Consider the following 20,214-nt stretch of genomic DNA (forward strand, 5'->3'; position numbering starts at 1 on the left):
CGTCCCGTGGTTCTGTTAAGTTCTTCTCCAAGAATATTTAAAACGACCGGTATCGAACGTGATCTTGACGGTAATATCGTTTACAACAAATCCCGTCAGACTTTTGTCCCTTTCTTTGAGTTGGATACCCAATACTTGGCTGATCCAATCTTCATTTTTTTAACAAGCTCGCATTTCTATCTGCTGGATCGCCAAACCAACGTAAAGAGCAAAAAACCCATCGACTATGAACATTGGCCGCAAGTTAGCCCTCTTCATAAAATAGTTGTAACAACGCACAGAGATGTTTGCACAAGTGATTTCTCTGAGTTTTATCAAGACACTTAAGCCCATTTTTCTTTTTTCCTACTCGATGTATATTAACCCCAATAAAACTTTTATCTTTTTCAAATATAAAATGAACTAATATCTCTAAAAACGGCGCCATCAGTAAAAAAAAGGTATCTGTAAAAAAAACGGTGTCCGTAAAAAAAAACGGTGTCCGTAAAAAAAAAGAAAACGGTGTCCGTAAAAAAAACGGTGTCCCTGAAATTATTTTATAGTGCAAAAAAAAAAAAAAAAAAAAAAAAATCCGGGCCGGACGGAAAAACGGTGTCCCTAAATATTTTTTACACCAAAAAAAACGGTGTCCGTATAGTTACCCTAATTATATAGCCTCGATCACGACAATTAAAACCCATTTGTTTGTTTAAAGGGTGCACTGCAAAAATTTAATCCATTTCCTGTTTCTGAAGGGAACATTAACAGCTTACTATGCTTCCACCTGCTTTTTTGAAGTTAGATTGCCAGAAAAAAAAAACTTGATTTGCCCTACTTTTTATACATTGAATGGCCAAAGGTATGGTTGAACCAACGTTTTAAAAAGAGAACTTGTATTGACCACCTGAGCTATACTATATATAGTAATTTGTCTTGTATACCACCTGCCGGACTATAACCAGACAATAGATGTCCGGTAGGTGGTAGATAGCCCATTTTATGTGTGTGGGTAAAAAGGGTGTAATTCATTTGGGGTGTAATCCTCGGTATAATGGTTTTTTCGAGATAAATATGCTTAACGGTCACTGATAAAGTAGTATAAAAAGATTTCAACTTTTTTTTGTTTTACACTCCAAATTTTTAATTGTAAGATTATCTATGCTATGTCTTCAATTACATAGCAAACTGATTAAAGAAAATACAGAATCTTACGAAGTAAAGCATTTTTAATATGGTTTTTATTCTAAAAGGTATTGTAATTTTTTGTGTGATTTTATAGCTTTTTCTAGCAGGCAAAGACAGTGTTTTTATAATTTTTCAGAATGTCTCTGCCTTTTTGCTTGTCTGCAGTGATTATGACCATTTTCTTTTTAATATTGTCTATTCTTACAAGATAGGGTATGCACCAAATTGTTTTGTAGCAAATGGTGTAAAAGTGGGTGCCATCATACGAAGATGATTACACACGACCTTGAATTTCGTAATTCAGTTTTTCGGATATTTGCAGGATACTTGGAAAGTAAGTCGTTTCCAATGCAATACCAGCTCCTCTTGCATTTCCCAAGAATAAGAAGGACGGGAAGTCTTGTAAGCTTACAGTATTCTGGGAAGTGACTGTGCCTGTACACCCTTCGAATCTACAAGCATGCTTTCTCTCTCTGACAATGTGTTCATATTTGAACACAGCGCTGAACTCGTTGTCAAGACTTTGATGAGAAGCAAACGTACGTTCAGCAGAAAATGCCGTTCTCATTTCAAGTCCCACTTCGATTACTGGTTGAGTTTCTGAGTTAGGATCAACGAAACTATGTTCAGCATTAACAGAACAAAGGTGTGATCTAAGTGTTGAGCATCCAGGGAAATTTGAGATGGCTGCCTGGAACCTCTCTGAGCATTTACCCATGATGAAGTTAAGGACCTCTAGGCAATCACCGTATTTACCTTTAGGATACTGCATCGATCCGTCCAGCTTCTCCAAAGACCAAACAAAATCTCTTGCCATGGCGGATGCCTCATTGGTGAGAGCAACCTTTTCTTCCATAGTTCTGGCATGTTTGTGTGCGCAATATTTGTCGTAATTGCTCATGAACATGCTGTCATATATGTTTTCGCTATTTTCCAACTTGGTAAAATTAACGGAAGGAAAAACATTGTTCCACAGCAATTCAAACGTAGCATCAATGAAACACGAGGCGGATGTATTCGCAGAAATATGATCAAAGAAATTAATCCTGGAAGAAATAGGATCGGCTTGCAATTTCGATGCATCATTGTTAAATTTTTTGACAAATTCATTGTAGGTTTTGACATTCAAATTTTTTTGCTTGGTTACAGGCTTTAAACAAGGCTTAGTCACAGAAGAAGAGGCCCTCTTCTGGACTGCCTTTTGTTTTATGCTATTGACCGGGTCACTACTTCTACTGATAGTTTTCACAGCAACCGTTTCCTCTTCAACAACCAAGCCGTCATCCACGTACAGTAGTCGCTCGATTTAAGGGTGACCAGAAATTTCGGAAATCTCACCCTTAAATAGAAAATACCCTTATATCGAAAATCGTGACCACTCTTTATAAAACAGTCACCGGGCGCCAGCTGGTGCTAAATTTTGAATATCTTATATAATAAAACTTTGGATACACTTTGTCAATCCTTGCATATCTTTATTTTATTCAATATGAGCAATACACGTTTACGTCTTACAATTTCCCAAAAAATTGAAATTTTAGATCAGTTTGGAATGGGAAAACACCAATGAGATAGAGCTCGGAAAATGGGCACAAAAAAAGTTTGATTTAATAAAACCTCTTTCACAACAAACTGTGTCAAACATCATCAACAATGCCGATCAGTTGTATTCTAACATTGTTGTTATCAAGAATAGCAAGAGTTTGAAGCTACCCAAGTATCCTCAACTTGACGAAGAAGTGGAAAAATTCGCCAACCATATGAATGACTGCAGCATACCAGTAAACCGTGCCTGTATCATCGAGTATGTCAAGCGTATCGCTGGTTCAAAGTACTCCATCACTGAAGATATCACTTTCTCTGACGGATGGCTTTCCAAGGTCTTTAAACGCCTTGGTTTAAAATGTAGACCTACCCATGGTGAATGTGCTTCTGTTGATGTCAATTCACAAAGTATTCAAGATCAGCTTGAAAAAATTCGGGAAGAACTGACGGATTATCCTCTTGCTGATATCATGAACTTTGACGAGACAGGATTGTATTACAATCAACCACCAAGAAAAACAATTTGCTCGCAACCACTTGGTGGATTAAAGAAGAGTAAGACCCGTGTGACTGTGGGGCTACTTTGCAATGCGGATGGCACGTACAAAGGCCATCCCATTGTAATTGGGCAATTCAAAAGCCCTCGTTGCTTCAAGGAAAACCCGAAGATGCTTTCCATGACAGCCATTGGTACCCGTCGATACGTAGAGTACCACCACTCGCCTAAAGCTTGGATGACTACCGAGATCTTCTCGGCTTATGTCAAAAAACTGGACATTGCTTTTGGTCGAGAGGGTAGAAAAGTGGCTCTACTTTTAGACAATGCCACAGTGCATAAGTTGAAGTTCAAGCCGGTGAAAATAAAGTTGGTGTTTCTTCCTGCCAACACAACGAGTATGTTGCAAGCTCTCGATGCAGGTAGACAAAATAAACAAGGATACTGTTTTTTAAGTCGAAGTACTAATTTTATTTCACTTTATTTAGGAATTATTGCCAACTTTAAGGCTTACTTTCGCTCCCAACAGTATATGAGAAGTCTTGATTTGTTCGCCAGCAAACAGTTAGATAACTTGGATGTTTACAACATAAATCAGGTGCAAGCCATGTTTTTCTTGGCCAATGCTTGGTTAAAGGTAACGCCTGAGACAATAAAGAATTGTTGGAGGCATACCAATATCTTGGGATTTAAAGAGAACCCTGACACGTTGGCTTTGCCACCCACTGTCCCCTTGCCTCTGGAAGATAACGTTGTCCAGGAGATCAACAATTTGTTGCCCGATCTTCCTGGTAATTCAGACAACGAGATCACTGATGTCTGTCAGCTGGATCTGGATTCTGACGAGATGTTTATCATCGATGATGAGGAGATCGTGATGGACGGAGAGGAGGAGATCCCAATGATACCTGAACAGGAGAAATACGTCGATATCAATGATTGTAAAAAACGGTTGAGGGAAGCTTATGAGACGATTCCGGCTTTGGATGTGCCTTTGGATGACTTGGACAATCAGTTCCATAGACGTGTTAGAATGAGATTGGCTGAATCCCGTGCTGAAGTAGAAACTTTGAAAGAACAAGCTGATATTCGTCGCTTTTTCCAATAAAAAAATTATTTCTCCTGTCACAAATGACTTTAAAAAATGATGATTTGTTACTGATAAATTTTTTTTTTCGACTGGGCACCAAAAAAAAAAAAAAAAAAAAAAAAAAAAAAAAAAAAACCCAAATATGGTAAAAAACCGTTCGATTTAAGGGTATGGGGAATTGGGATCTCACCCTTAAATAGAATAGTGGTTTAGTGGTGTTAATGCTGGGGACGGAAGTTGTTTTTCAAAAATCCACCCTTAAATAGAAAATACCCTTAAATCGAACACCCTTAAATCGAGCGACTACTGTAACCTTGCCAGATTTTATCAAAATCCAACGATCCAACTGAAGATACAGACTTGTTGTCATCAAGATCGGGAGAGGCAGTAAACTTACAGAACTTGACTTCTTCAACATCAAGCCAGCCTTCATCAACAAAACCTTCTAAAGTACGTCGAATGTTTAATGAGTTCATCGAACACACAGAGCTGCTATCATCGTCTTTTTTGATATTTTCGTCGGATAATGGGGTACTGCAATAATCACATGCATATCCCATAATTTCTTCAGCAGCGTCACGAACAACGAAACCTCCAAATATTCTGTTTTTTAAATCCACATTTAGTTGTCCAGTAAAGTTGTAATCTCCATCGGATGTGAGTTCGTAGTCGCCGTTATGTTGACGATCATTCAATTTATATGGAAGATCATCGTCATATGTCGAAAAGAAAGCCGTGATACCATCTTCCATCTTGTTTTTCTCTTCAATACGGTGATTGTTTGCATCTTTATCTACACCAAAAATCTCGTAAAAGTTGGTGCTTTCTTCAACAGCACTGTCCAAACTTCTCTTCTTAATATTTCTGCTGGATTTATCACCGTAGATGGCATTAATGTTATCTGGTGGTCTACTATCAGATGCTTCGTACAAAGTTTTTATAAGTCTTTTACTATGAGTCTTTCTTTTTTTAGACCCGTAAACAGGACTTATTTCATTTTCATAGTAGTTGGCCAATTCGTTTCCATAAACCTGCGCAACTTTCATAATCTGACGGAGGGCATTTCCCAATCAAAAACCAGGCTCCACAAAACCGTACAAGTTTCTGTGAAAAGATTCAATTCCGTTCGTAGTTCTGGATTCATGCTCTTGCAATTCCTGCTTCATATTCGAATCGTAATTAAAAATGGTAGGTCGAACATGGTCATCCCACCACCATTGCTACCAACTACGGCAATCTGGAAACGTCTTTAAAGGACTCCTTCCTGTTTCAAAGAAGACCTCTTCCCTCGTCGTTTTTTGCAACATGTTAGCAAGAGAAATAAATTCTTTAGATTTACTGGCAGGAACAATTCTCTGGATTTTGATCATTCTTTGGACAGATTGCATCCAATAAAAATAACATCCTTTAATTAACGACAAAGAAGATTTATCGTCCGTATGGAAATGCTCTTCGCAGGCTTGTTGAAAACCTCGCTGCTCAGCTTTAGAGAAATCTAAAAGTATACAAAGAAAAAACTTTGATACAATTGCATACTTCTTAAACAACGCCTTGAAGTAGAAGGCAAATTTTTCGGCGGTTTGGTGCTTGATGACAGCTTGAAAAAACACCATATGCTTTTTCATTTCTTCGACGTAGATGACCAAGGAGACCAGATAATAACTGGAGGACACCGCTTTGTAAGTAACATCCGTGAAAATGGGGTGCTTGTCAAACATCGACTTGAATTTTGTTATTTCAGGAGGAAAAGATAATGCAAAATTCAGAACTCATCACTTGTGCATGGTTAATAAAATTAGGAAAGTCATGGTCGATTTTTTTGAACTCTTCGAAAAACTCGCCATTGCTTTTGCTTTCAAGTCTCTGTCTAATTGTTGACTTTTCCAGCTTCATTTTAGCAAGTTCTTTATTTCCAAGGAATTGGATTAATGTTTTGAATAGACTTAATATCTTGACGACCGGCAACTGCAGTAGTGGGCGTCATGGTAGGATTCTTTTCCAAAATTTTATCGAGTTCTAACTTTTCTGTCATAGAAAGATGCTTAGAGTTGTATACACCATGGGTGTTTCTTATTCTGCAATCCTTGTTTATCATATGCATCATGGTACAAGTCCTGGCTTTTACTTTGAAGAGATACTCTACTTTTACTTCTCATTTAATCCAGCTCAAAAGCGTGTTGCACTGATGACATTTACTTTGTTTTTTATACCAGCCTCTCTGGTAAGAGTTCTAGTTGCCTTTCTATAAAATGGACAACTGCTTTTAAGACATTCAGTTGCTCCCAAGCATGACTTTACAATACGGCGGTCATGTTCGTGATCGTCATCTGTCATAAGCTTAGAAAGTCTTCCTTTGTTGGGTTTATACGAGTTTTCGGTTGCTAATGACCAGCCAATGTTCAAGTCAAAGTCTTGGAACGAATTTTTAGACTCATTAAAGTGAGCTTTTGACGTCTCCTGTGCAAATTCTCGGGGAAATTGTATTTTAAACGTAGTCGTTTCTGACATTATTGTTATAATAAAAAAAGGGGAAAAAGCTGAAAAATTGAAATTTGGCTAAGTCATTAGTGGCTTATTACACCCCACGGAATATAGATTTAACCGAGAATACACCCCAAATAAATTACACCCAAATTCCCAGCACCGCCATTTTATGTCTAGATATGGATTAACAACACGTCATTTTTTAGGCTCATAAAACTATTTACCACCTGTCCGGCATTCGATGCAGTCCGACAGGTGTTGTACAAGAGAACACCTCCCCCCATTTTTTAAGGCGTAAGCTTCGATGGATAAATCGCCATTTTTTAGGTTCATAATATCACTCGTTTCGCTTTCTTCAAGGCGTAAACTTGGATTAATACACCACGGGAAAAAATAAGTGATGAAATTAATAAATAAGTGACTTTGAGTGACTTCGAGTGTTTATTCGGGTGTTTTTCCCCATCACTTTAAATAAAGGTGACAAATAAGTGTTAAAATAGGTGTTAATTTCTACCACTCAGAATGAAGGTGATAAAAGGTGTTAAAATAAGTGTTAATTTTTGTCACTTCTGGCAAAGGTGACTAAGAAGTGTTAAAATAACAGTTAATTTTTATCACTTGAGAGAAAGGTGTTAAGAGGTATTTAAATAGGTGGTGAGTTTGGTCACTTTTGTAAAAGGTAACAAATGAGTGTTAAATTAAGACCTTGTTTTCATCACTTGAGTTTAAGGTGTTCAAGGGTGTTCCAACAAGTGGTATTAATTGCAATATTTTTTTATTATTATTTAGTAAATCTGATATATGAGTGTTAATTTTTGTTTTTAAAACAAAAACGGCGTATTGCCTGTGGTGATCTGCTATATTGTTGCTACATTAAATAAACCTATATCTATGACATCAATACATTAAGAATGATTAAGGAATCAATTACCCAATATAGATAGTTAGTACTATCATATCACAAGGTTACAAGAACACAGTGACAAAGGCTTACTAAAGATATGGAAGTACAATGTGTCTAAGATGACAGTAATTCCAAGTGTAACATATTTACAAAATAAGCAGTTAAAGGTAACAGGATACACACTGGGAAAATGATAACAACTTCAAAGATACACTAAAGATAGTGGTACAGCAGATAGTCTTTTTTATATAAATACTTGTTCATTTTATTTCATAATAAAGACAATCTTATAAACAGTCTCAAATTACTTACATACTGCCTTATAATTTTTACTTACGTCAAAACACAACATTTCCGTCGCGCTCTAAATAGCTAGAAAAGCTATAAAACAAAGGATCGGGAGATATGTCTGCAGCATCAGAAGGATTGGCAGGATGAGACTTAACGTAATTGTTTGGAAGGGTGTCGCTCTCATCCCGCTCATCTTCGACTATCATATTATGCGTAATTATGCACGCCTTCATGATCATACTAAGATCTTTTCTTTTCCACGATCTTGCATTACAACTAATTATAGCAAATCGAGCCTGCAATACGCCAAAAGCCCTCTCATCATCCTTAAGGCATGCTTCTGGTTGTTTAGCAAAGTTCTATATTTTAATAAGTTATAATTAATAGCTAGCATATATATTTCAATATTTTAGAAACGATATTTACTGCCTCGGCACCAGGTTTTGGAACAGAAAATGTCTTTACCATATTGGCAAAGTTGGGTACATCCCATCGGCAAGATAATACCCCATGGTAAACTCCTGGTGACCGACGTCAAACTTCACATCCACGCTACTGCCGTTCGTATATTCATCAAACAAATCCGATCTGTCAAGAACATTAATTTCATTCAATGAACCTGGTAAGCCAAATTGGGCATGCCAGATCCACAGGTCATACGAAGACGCTGCTTCCAAAATCCATGTCGGCTTCTTTTCTTTGCCGGTATACTGACCGTGGTATGCTGTTGGACAGTTTTTCCAAGTCCAGTGCATGCAATTGAGAGACCCAAGTATACCTGGTAATCCACGTTTTTTGTTCTCTTCGAGGGGTCTCTCGTATCTTCTTCGTTGGGTCTTCTAAGATACTCCTCTCCAAAAACCTCAACGATAGCAGAGCAGAATTTCTTGATACTTAAGAAGGCAGTACTTTCACCCAGACGCAAATACTGGTCTACCGTATCAGAGCTGGCGCCGTCGCATAGCTGACGTAATGCAGCAGTAGCCTTCTGCAACGGATGAAGGTCCATTTTTCCAGCAGCATTTTGCGTTCTTTGGAAATACGGATCATGCTCCGTGATAGCTTCCACAATTCGAAGAAAAACATTCTTACGTATTCTGAATCGACGACAAAATTCTTTTTCGCCGTAAACCGGGTTTTCGACATAGTAATCATTTAATAGACGTTGATAGCCGGATTCACTGTCTCTGTCAATGACTCTGCGGCCCTCGACTGAACCATCTGTCGTTGACCGACTGTCCATTTCATCCTTAAGTCTTTTGATGTTTAGTATATGAAGGACATTACTATTTGCACGCTTTCTGAGATTCAGGAGGGCCATGGCTGCCAGTTGTTCCATCTTAAAAAATTCGGGATTGAGTAAAAAAGATCTTGACACTTTTTTTTTTCAGGTACACTTAATTAATTAAGTTTTTGATGTCCGTTATTTAAGAGTTTTTTGTTAAATTGTTGGGGTTGACAAAACTTTTATTGCTGAATTTAAAAAAAAACTCAAACTTTAGAGTTTTTTATCGGGCACTGCTGGGTATGCTCTAAGGTGCCTTAATTCAGCAATACGCCGATGCTCGGAGTTAGCTTTGCCAGTAAGTGATATTTTGAAGGAAGCTGGTTTTTTCTGGACAAAAAGGATTGTTCTGCGAAAGTACGAATGATTCGGTATGCATTCTCCGCTGGTTTGGAGAATGACCCTATCTTCTGCTTAACTATACCAATCATGCGTTCCAAAGGTCGACAACTGAACGAGCGCATATGACCAAGCTCGTCAATCACATATGGTATGTATGATAGATAATGCTGACTAACTGTTACTGCGTTTGGTGTCATATTGTCTGTGTCTTCAACAAAATCCATCCATATCTGCAGCTTACTGAATGCCGTCAAATATTAAAAAATAGGGTTTTAGTATTTCTAAACCTTTATCTAATTGTAACTAACTAACCTTTTGAGTTCTCTGATATCTGTTTGACTGATTTTATATTGCACAAGCACTGGACAAATTTTTAAGAGCACTAATACTTTCTCTGCATCGATTGTCAATTTCCAAATTATGTTGCTCATACATACCATGAGATGCTCGATCTTTAATTGACAATACGCCTATTGTATATTTGACAGGCTTCACTTTAATGATTGATATTCAGCCAGTCTTGAATATGTATATAAAGAACCCAATTTATTGTATAATAAAGACTTTAGTTTATTTTTGCCGTTCGATAATTTTACTTCGTCAAATTTCTTTATTTTATTCTTAATTCGTTGTTTCATCTCTAGAATTTCTCAAGTGTCCAAATTTTTATGACTAAAGTACATCCCTTTACCATCATGACTACTGCCCATGATATCACATATTTTACAACCAAATTTGCTTGTATGGCCAGTATAAAACAATGTGTCCGCCATGGCAGGAATATCCCCGAGAAACAGACAAGTATACACCTTGATATAATGTTTTTGGTTGTCGTGAGCCTTGACAACCACACCAGCAGACTTCAATTTGATTAACTTGATCAATAAAGGATATAAGAAGCTACTGATGTCTTTTGGTTTTTTGGGCCCTTTGATGATGCAATAAACAAATTGGTTTTCTTATTTTGCTCTGTAACAGACAATGGCAATTAGTATTTTTGATGGAATTATTTTAATCTTTAAAATACCTTTCAACGAGACTTAAGTTCATATTTAAAGCTTTGACAATGGTTGGACTCTGTTTTCGTTTTTAGCCACGAACTAATCCATTAATATACAACGCCAGGGCGATGTCATACTTGTTTTGGAAGCAATTTTTCTTAAAAGCTCTTGGTACTTTTTGCCGTCAAAAAAGTCTTCCATTACAAAATCGTTGCTTGTTTGGACCTTCTCTGATCTGTGCAACAATGATCTCATGCTTTTATCAGAGACAAAGTATGAAGCAATGAAATCGTAAATGTCCAGAAGCTTTTGTTTTTGACTAGCTTCCAACACGCCGTTGTCGTTCAGTTGAAACCTAGGTTCCTCACAGTACGAACACATTTCTTGTTCCTCGGTGATAAACATTTGGCACCCATTCACATACATATCGTGAACTTCTTCTTTCAACTGCACCGTTTCACTCATTTCTTTTTTATTTAAATAAGTGGACTTTAATTTTTCTCCCACGTCTAATTTACAGAAGAATTAGTTATGATGTAATGATATTGTGATTACGCATAAAAATGCTTACTCTGGTTAAGATGAGTATCATTGTAGTTGTCATTTATCCATCTGATGATCTCTTTTTTCTGAAATCTTTTCAGATTGAACTTTTCCATCAATGCATGAAATTCAAAACTTTTTTTATCATCCAATGATTCCAAATTGCAATCACGAATTGCAGATAGCTCCTCAGGATTACCTTTGACTGCCATTTCGGAGTACTGTGGTAACTGATTTCTGGCATAATTCGAGTCTTGAACATCAGCATCACTTTCGATATCACTTTCACTGTCAGTCATGTATCCACTGTATTCTGTCTCTAAAACACTACTACGTTCGAGAATGATGTCGGAGTCGCTTCCACTATCACTTTCATATAGATTTTGTAGTTCAGTTACATTGTTGATATCCATATACGCAATACCAGAAGCGGGAACGGGATCAAAATTTTCATCGTCAGTCATACCATATTCAAGGTCAGGAATATTGGCAGGTTCTTCTACGGGCAAACCACTAATGCATGACTCAGCAGTGCTGTCATCTGTTATATTTAGTCTTCGTCTAATGATATTAACCTTCATTTCGATTTCCAATTCCATATTTTTGTGCTTTCTTTCATGAGATACCATATCGCGAGTACCAACGTATGGTTTGTTCGGGCAAGTATCGCAACGAATATTTTTTAGAATATATAAAATGATTAAAGATAAAAAAAGATGACATTTAAAATGTTAAGCCAAATGTCCTGTTATCGCGGTTTAAAATGGGGTTTAATTAAAAAGTATCATTCTTCAATAAACAGGCCAAGCATAAGCATTGCAAAAGAAATGGATGACTTCCAAAATGCAAAATAGAATTAAATAGAATAGACTTAATTTTTTGGGTTGTGTAACGTGGAATTAACCTTAAATTTCACCGCTTAAATTTTTGAAGTTAATTCGACCCCCCTACCCCCCCGAATTAAAAAAATTAACAAAAAAATCATCTTTCTATTATAATTCATTTCTGATAAACGCTAATAACATTCAGATAATAAATATAAGATCTATGAATAATATTTATCAAAACAGTTTGTTTATTTGGCTCTTTTACGCTTCTGAGAACCGTCTTTTTTGCCCTTTCAGGAGAAGTAACAGTGAGTTGCTACTGTGCATATAAAACTGATGGGTTTTAGTGCGAACGGAAGGAGCATCATTGATAATAGTTAAACTATCTTGGTTACCGGTGTCTGGATGTATTCAAACATCATTGTCATCTGATAATATAGCTGTTTAGGTAGAGTTTTGCATATATGGTTCGGGTCAAAAAAGTTAATTCTATTTTCAGTGTTTTGGAACAGAAGTAAAATTAACTCGGAAAATCAAATTTCCGAAGTTAATTCTATTCTATTTAATTCTATTTTGTATTTTGGAAGTCATCCAATATAACAATGAAGTTTATTAACGAAAGTGGGGGTGATGTGTTATTTTGACTACTTTAAATCAATAAAATATTTGTTAAAAGACACTATCAATATGTCTAGACAACCTACATCAACAAAACATTGCTTGAAAGAATGGAGAAGTTGGAAGCAACTATCATCGCAGAGCAGACTTCAGCTATAAAGAATATTAATGAAAGATTGGATCGATTAGAGACCATTTTAGATAAAATAGCTACTACAAGTCTCCAAAACGTTTCTCAAGACCAAATGCAATTCGATTATGAACAGATTGACTTGATCAAAAAGCCAGAAACTATTTATGTTACCGATATCGTTGACATACTAAAGAATAGGGATGACGGAATGTTTCTTTTAAATCCTCTTGGTCAGCCCGAAACAGCAGAAGGAATGTATCGTTTGCTAAGCAAGGATATTAACTCCATTTGCAATTCTGTCCTGAGGTCAAGCATTGATGAATATGTACTTTGGAAAACGTTATCTGGTGTTATCAAGAAGGAGTTGATATCAAGAGCCTTCAGGGAAGCTCATCTTTTAAACATTAAAGACATTGTCAATTGTTGTAAAGATAATTGGGCCATTTACTTCAAGTTACAGAGCTGCTGGTCAAACAAGGCTCCCTCAAAAATGAACACAAACCGTAAGAGACACCATTCGGCTTCTAACCAATAATGTAATGTAAGGCTGACAATATAGCCATTTTGAAAGTATTATTAACATGTCATAATTTCCAATGATAGTAAACGATTCTTGCTGTTACATAGCTGTATCGACAACAGTACCTTTCCCACAAGTTCCAGATAATGTTTTTTTCCTCAAATAAAGTTTTTTAGAACTGTGAAAGTGTTCATTTTAAAGTGACCTTTAGGTAGTTTTAAAGTGATATTAAGCTACATCTAAAGTGATTTTAAGGTGGATCTAAAGTGATATTAAAGTGGATTTAAAGTGATTTTAGGGTTGGCTTAGGGTGATATTAAGGTGTGAGCGGTATAGGTGACAATGAGTTGTATTAAAGTGATATTAGAGTGAGTAATATAGGTGGCTTTAAGTTATATTGAAGTGATTTTAACCATTCTTTAAGCGGGGAAAATCAGTCTAAAAATTGGTGAAAAACACTTTCTTTAGGTGTTTAAATAAGTGTTAAAATGATCACCCGAATTACACCTATAAACACTTGGATTCTCCCGTGGTGATAAATCTCTATGTTTTAGGCTCTCAACGAGCAACGCAGCTCGATTTTTTTTTTTTTTTTTTTTTTTGGTTTAAATACGAGGAACCGACCTATAATTTATTCTGTTTCATTTTACTAAATTTAAACAAAATGGAATAGCATCCTGCTCAAAATGCTTTAGATGAGGCTATTTACAACAGTCAGTATCAAACGTCTGAAGAGATCAAACTGTGGTGATCCACCTACTGTTGGTAGCAATCACACCATAAAACATTACGAAATCAAATCTCATTTCATGATCCCACACGTTATTACATCACAACACGAACTGATTTCTTATGCATAATATCATATCCAACTACAAGCACTATTTTAGTGCTGTGTAACTTATCCATCAAACTAAATTCACAATCCGATTTCTCTTAACATATATAAATATGCAAACTGATAGTTAGAATAGAACCCTCTCAATCTTTGAATCTACTTTTTACTCTTAATAAGACTTATAAGCAGTCTCAAAGTACTTTATTGTTTTTCTCTTTTTAAACTCTATTCTCAACTATCACACAAACGACATTTAAGGAAATGGGCTATCGAAATCAACTTTGTTTTAGTCGTTGATAAGAGTGAGAAAGGTGTACGTGTCATGCTTTGCTGTAAGCACGGAAATGCTTTTTAGAACTACAGTCAGTAGCCTTGAAGAAAGAAATAGAAATCGACCAAGCTGTAAGAATGAATGTCCCTTCCAATTCAGAATCAAGTTTTTGAAGCTTGAACAAGTTTGGGTAGTAGAACGACCTATTGAATCCAAGCAAGAACACTTGCATAACCATGTCTTATCCACGGAGAGCATTCAAGTAACCGCAGAGGGAAGAAAAGGAGTCATCGGTCAAAGCACTGTCAAGCCTGTAAAAACATTAATCCAAGCGAGTAACAGTGTTCCTAAAATACTTAAAACACTCGGAGGTCGTGATGGTCAATCATCCTTGTCTTATGATGATGTCAAAAACTGGAGAGCTGAAAACACCACGAAACTCAATACCAACTCGCTTGATAACGATGCCAGAAATCTGGTTTCCTATATTGGAAGTAAAGATTATTTGGTTTCGTACGATAAGGCTATGAGTGTCAGTGAAAGCAGGTGTTCATTGACATCCATTTTCTTTATGCATCAATGTACACTAGAGGAAGTAACTAGCCGAGGCGAGGTCTTTGTAATCGACGCCACCTTTAAGACCAACCATCTAGGTAATACGTTAATCTCCATTCAAAGCGTATCACACTTGGGTAGCAAGTCTCTCATGTCAACGCCGATTGCATATGCGTTCGTTGCAAATGAGAAGATTGAGACCTACGTTTGGTTTTTAAAGGCATTCAGACAAGCTATTTATTCCTGCTCCCGTGAAGACTTGAACCCTGTCTTTGTCACGGACAAGTGCTCGGCATTGATGAATGCACTTGAGCAGATTTTTTCCAGCAGTCCGACCATGCTTTGTACCTGGCATATGAGCCAGAATTTCAATAAGGGATTAAGCCATATCTTTCTGAAGGCTGAAGATATGCAAAAATGCATCGATCTCATTCGTAAGATGATTGTTTCTTACTCAGAAGAGGAGTTCAACACCACTTGCGAGAAGTACGGAATAATTGCTACCAATTCTTTGTTGTTACAAGACAACTCTTCGTATATGGCTGAAGAGTATCTTGAGAGTAATTGGTTGGTCTGTAAGGATAAGTGTGCTGGGTATCTCACTCGTATGTACTACAACTAAGCCGGTTGAGGGTACCCATAGTGCTCTTAAGCGCGAAACAATGTCAACCAGGTTAGACCTGCTTTCTGGGTTTGACGAGGTTGACCAATATGTGAAGCGTCAAGCTATCAGACAAAGCAAAGCTAGCAACAAAGAGGAGTATTATGTTCATTGTGCAATCCGAAACAACCAGCAACTTATAAACTTGATTGGTAAGATGTCATCAAAGGCTTTGTCAACTATCCACAAAGCCATATTGAAAGCATCCCTTATGTCCAAAGATATAAAGCTTACCGCTTGTGGCAGTTCTTGTTCTTGCAGCGACCGTCTCTGCTACGCTTTGCCTTGTAAACATGACATTGTCAAAATGGGTTACAGGGTTTTAAATGTCGAAGAAATTAACAGCTGTTGGTTGTTGAAAAATGTTCCCAGTGTCATTAGCAACAATGATATCCAACTGTCGAGTGTAGATGTTCCAAGCAGCAACAGTTTTCGTGCAAAAAGTATACCTCGATCAGTCTGGTATCAAGAATGAAGTAAGACAGTCGGATCAATTCGGTAGCATTTTGGCTGAAGCCGAAGCAAAATACCGCGAGTGCCTATCAGTCACGGAATCCAATGCACTTAGTGATATGTTGAAGAAGGCTTTGGAGGATCACTGAAAGTTTGTCGGTAAGTTCAGACGTATGGACGGTCCAATTGGACTACCCAAAGCAGATCACATATCAAAGGTTGGCCGTTCTGGAAAAGAAAAACGTTTTTCTCCTTCGCGTCAAATTAGTAGAGCTGTTAGCAAAGCCAAGAAAACCAAGGAGGGTAATGTATTCATTAGCTCAGAATAACTCAATTTCTTACCATTTATTAATGTTGTATTTATTGTCGCTGTTAAGCATGGTGTTAGTGGCAAGGACGATGTTATCATGAGGGACACAGTTGGTTTTTACATTCCCAACAGAGCCAAGCCATGTAAGAATCTTTTAAAACATTCAACATTAATTTTACTAATTTAAATATTTATACAGCCGAGAATACCGAGTATAAGGCTGGAGAACGCCTTCATCTTCCTAAGAGGGCAAAGATTTGTAAAGTATAAAATATAATGAAAACACATCTTCATAGTGTACTCATTAATCAATATATATATATATGTGTGTCAATAGCTGTCACGAACGAGAATTTCGAGATTCTCACTGAAATCTATGTTGACAAGGATCTTCCTCGTAACAGTTTTACAGAAATTGTGAATGTTGGTGATGATGGCCACTGCGGGTTTAGGGCTCTGTCTTAACAGGTCTTTGGAGACGAAGAGCGTTTTATGGAGGTGAAAGAGCTTATGAGAGATGTACTGCTCAATAATTATGAGCAGTACGAAATTTTTATTGATGAGCACTTTAAATTAACCGACAAGGTAACTTGTACCTGCAGTGTTCTGGAGAAAGTAGTTGGGAGTGAAAGACTGGTAGAACACGAACATGGACAGGATAAATGGCTTCGATCACCAGAATGTGCTCAATTAGCCGCAGACCCATTTCAAAGGCCTGTCGCAATTTATTCTTGTGCTATGTACGAAGGACACGGATTAACGTTTCTGCCACTCTTTCCAAATGAAAACGTGAGAATTCCTCCTGGTCGATTGTTTTACAAAATGTTGATGGGAACCCCTGGGTCACCTTTAACATGAAGAGGTCCATCAAGGTGGCCTGGCCTTGGGTCAGCATCTTACACCATAAAGCAATGGAACGCTTGGGTCACCAAGATGACAAGGTCAAGTCGTTCTGGAACAAACACTTGGCCTTCAAGAAATATATTCCGTCCGAACAAACAGGTAATATACATGTTTTTAGCTTACTTCTAAATCTAAACTAATCGCTTGCTATGTTACAAAATAGACAAAAATAAGGTCATGATAAATGAATCAAATTTTTTTAAAAGGCACATCTGAAAAAAGCAAGAATACAATATGCAATAATTGTATACTTTTTTTAAATGACACCTATCTTTTTCAGTTGTACGTTAAACGGTTTTGGGTATATCCAAGCTGTTACAAATATGGTGCTGCTTGCAACTATGTTGAAAATCATTTAATTAGTAAACTAAGAATATGCGTTCAGGAACAAACAGTGTTTAATTATTTATTGAGAATCAAATGAGGCAGAAGCAAACAAAGAACAGAAAAAACCTGATCTAACTTTCAGGATTTTAAAATCGAAATTTTGAGCTCCAAAGTCAACTTGAATCAGGAAACATAATTTGTGCATGATGTCTAACCTGGATTTGTTGATATCTTTGCAATTTCGGTGATTCTCAAGCAATTTTTTCATGTCTGAAGAGTCCACTCGATCAAACTCGAAATCCATACGGACACTATCCTGCTCCTTATTAAACTTCAACGGAGTCAAGGCTTCCAAAACGATTTCTCGGTTAAAATCTTTCTTAAACACTCCAGGAAAACGCTCAAACATCATTTAAAATATGCTCAAAGAAATTTCTAAACTTAAACCTATGAAGAGTATTCCACAAAGGCACAGTCTGCTGTCCACAAATGACCAGATATATCTCGTAAATCTTTGAGGTTTTCCAGAAGAGCCTTCCTCTCCAAAACAATCCACTTGGTTTTCCTCTCGTCTTTTACAACTTTATAGCTAGTTCGCTTTCTTACCTGTTTCATAAGGTTCCTTTCCTGAACGCACACAACAGACTTTAAGTTGGTCTATTTTTGTTGACGGCGGATGTAGAATGCAATGCTTCCACCTGTGTTGGGACGACCAGGTTTGGCACCTATGATAACAGTCTGGTGCTTAACATTCAGATGCTTCGTCAAAGCACATTTGGATTTGTTACTGGCAAGGCATTTCACATAAGTGAGCGCTTCTGTCATGACTGTGTTGACATCCTCAACGTTGACTTCTGTCGATGGCCGTTCATTGTTTGACTGGTTCAGTTTCGTGAACAATCCTTGAACCACTTGGTTTCTTCCTTTGAGATTTGATTTAATTTTACTGCGGATGAAAATCCGTTCCTTTTCGATAATCTTTTCGTGATTACTCATTTCTTGTAATTGTGAGATGTACGAGGGAAAAAAGCAAAATGACGGATATTATGAGCCGAAAAAATGGCGATTTATTCATCCAAGCCTACGCCTTTAAAAATGGGGGGAGGTGTTCTCTTGTACACCACCTGCCAGACAGGTGGTAAATAATTTTATGAGCCTAAAAAATGACGTTTTATTAATCCATGTCTACACATAAAATGGGCTATCTACCACCTACCGGACATCTATTGTCTGGTTATAGTCCGGCAGGTGTTATATAAAAGAAATTACTATATATAATATAGCTCAGGTGGTATATACATATTTTCTTTAAAAAGCGTTTATTGATGCCTCTAGAAAATAAACATTGGTAGAATTCTGGATAAAGTTTTGTGGAAGTTCAATAGAATTATCATGGTAATCTTCAGTTATTTTGGTGATAGAGATTATCAAATTTGTCTGTTTGACGATCAATTTCTAAAAAGGCATGATTTATCCCGATTTTGATTACTGGCATCTTTTTACTTTTGGACTTTCTGATAATTGACGTTGGCAGCTTTGATGGTTTTAAAAGGTTCAACGAGCTTTTCTTGAAAAAAAGAGAGCTAGCAAAATTGCTCTTGGTCGGTGTGGTAGTTGTTAGCCGTTGGGCGTTTTTTTTTCCTAGGGTCTGTCTGTCAGATGCTTTGGGTTCATTTATAGAGATTACAATTTTATTTTTTATCTAATTCTACACTGCCATACGAAATGAAGGTTTTACCATAACAATAGATGCTTTTTTTCTAGATGCATCTACGCCCCACCTCCACCACCTTTTTAAAACTATCCTCGTCAAATAAATAGATTTTACAAAAAAATTAGTAAAGCTGGTTGAACTGTTTTTAGAAAGCAGGTGACGTTTTTTAAAAATTACGGAAAAATATTTTTTAAGGCAATCTAACTTCCGATAACAACGCAATTTTCTTAATGTAGTGTGCGGAGGTGTTCCCTTGGAAGCCAACCTGGGTTTTGATGACGGTAAAACCCTTGGGGAATTGGGTTTTAATTAAAAGAACGTAACAAAAGATGGTAAGCTCAACCAGTTTTACGTAAATTAGAAGGGGCGTTACTTGAGCTTGTTACCAATTTTATACCCCCCACTTTTTTATGTGTGTACGCATAAGTGTTATGCGTATAAAATGTTTAAAATTAGGATCCACTAATTGTGTTTTTGGCCCACGCATCTTTTTCATAACTATCTGTATGAAGTTAAAGCATTCGTTTCTTACTTTAAAATGAATTTATTATTGATGTGGAATCGTACATCACACACCTGAAACACTAAATATAACAAAAAAAAAAGACACAAAAACTGACGCAGGTACAGTCATTTTTAAATTTCTAAAAATACAACTGCGATAGAGTGTTTAAACAGGAAATCCGCCAAGACTTTCGTTCATCAACAGCCAAAGTACACTTAATCATAGCCTAAGACGTGTTTTCGTGGCTATGTCTAAAAGCTGCGTAATAACAAACATTTTTGAGTGGCTCAGCATACACCGTTTGAGGTATACGATATACAACACTTTCTCTTATATACTACCTGCCTGAACGTATAAGTCATTCACTGTTGATATAAGTCATTTAAAATTATTTCTCATCCTCATAAACATCGTCGCCAAACGTTTGACTTTTG

At 36.8% G+C, this 20,214-nt stretch overlaps 6 protein-coding genes across 6 annotated transcripts; all 6 read right to left on the minus strand.

Moving 5' to 3' along the window:
• Nucleotides 1–1,438: 1,438 nt before the first annotated feature.
• Nucleotides 1,439–2,020, minus strand: EV154DRAFT_571741 (uncharacterized protein; the record flags this gene model as incomplete). The annotated part of the gene is made up of 1 exon (XM_051606283.1): nt 1,439–2,020. The coding sequence occupies one exon, from the start codon at nt 2,018–2,020 to the stop codon at nt 1,439–1,441; it is 582 nt and encodes a 193-aa protein (XP_051450544.1).
• Nucleotides 2,021–4,585: 2,565 nt separating this feature from the next.
• EV154DRAFT_571743 (uncharacterized protein) lies at nt 4,586–5,341 on the minus strand (the record flags this gene model as incomplete). The annotated part of the gene is made up of 1 exon (XM_051606284.1): nt 4,586–5,341. One exon carries the CDS (start codon nt 5,339–5,341, stop codon nt 4,586–4,588), a length of 756 nt encoding a protein of 251 aa, XP_051450545.1.
• A 24-nt stretch (nt 5,342–5,365) lies between these two features.
• EV154DRAFT_571744 (uncharacterized protein) lies at nt 5,366–6,013 on the minus strand (the record flags this gene model as incomplete). The annotated part of the gene is made up of 2 exons (XM_051606285.1): nt 5,366–5,515; nt 5,576–6,013. 2 exons carry the CDS (start codon nt 6,011–6,013, stop codon nt 5,366–5,368), a joined length of 588 nt encoding a protein of 195 aa, XP_051450546.1.
• A 448-nt stretch (nt 6,014–6,461) lies between these two features.
• EV154DRAFT_488374 (uncharacterized protein) lies at nt 6,462–7,112 on the minus strand (the record flags this gene model as incomplete). The annotated part of the gene is made up of 2 exons (XM_051599106.1): nt 6,462–6,796; nt 7,004–7,112. 2 exons carry the CDS (start codon nt 7,110–7,112, stop codon nt 6,462–6,464), a joined length of 444 nt encoding a protein of 147 aa, XP_051450547.1.
• A 10,528-nt stretch (nt 7,113–17,640) lies between these two features.
• EV154DRAFT_571751 (uncharacterized protein) lies at nt 17,641–17,973 on the minus strand (the record flags this gene model as incomplete). The annotated part of the gene is made up of 1 exon (XM_051606286.1): nt 17,641–17,973. The coding sequence occupies one exon, from the start codon at nt 17,971–17,973 to the stop codon at nt 17,641–17,643; it is 333 nt and encodes a 110-aa protein (XP_051450548.1).
• A 245-nt stretch (nt 17,974–18,218) lies between these two features.
• EV154DRAFT_488378 (uncharacterized protein) lies at nt 18,219–18,557 on the minus strand (the record flags this gene model as incomplete). Its single annotated transcript, XM_051599107.1, has 1 exon — nt 18,219–18,557. The coding sequence occupies one exon, from the start codon at nt 18,555–18,557 to the stop codon at nt 18,219–18,221; it is 339 nt and encodes a 112-aa protein (XP_051450549.1).
• Between the last annotated feature and the right edge of the window lie 1,657 nt (nt 18,558–20,214).

Source organism: Mucor mucedo (assembly GCF_025094135.1).
Source record: "Mucor mucedo strain NRRL 3635 chromosome Unknown EV154scaffold_244, whole genome shotgun sequence".
Classification (NCBI taxonomy): Eukaryota; Fungi; Mucoromycota; class Mucoromycetes; order Mucorales; family Mucoraceae; genus Mucor; species Mucor mucedo.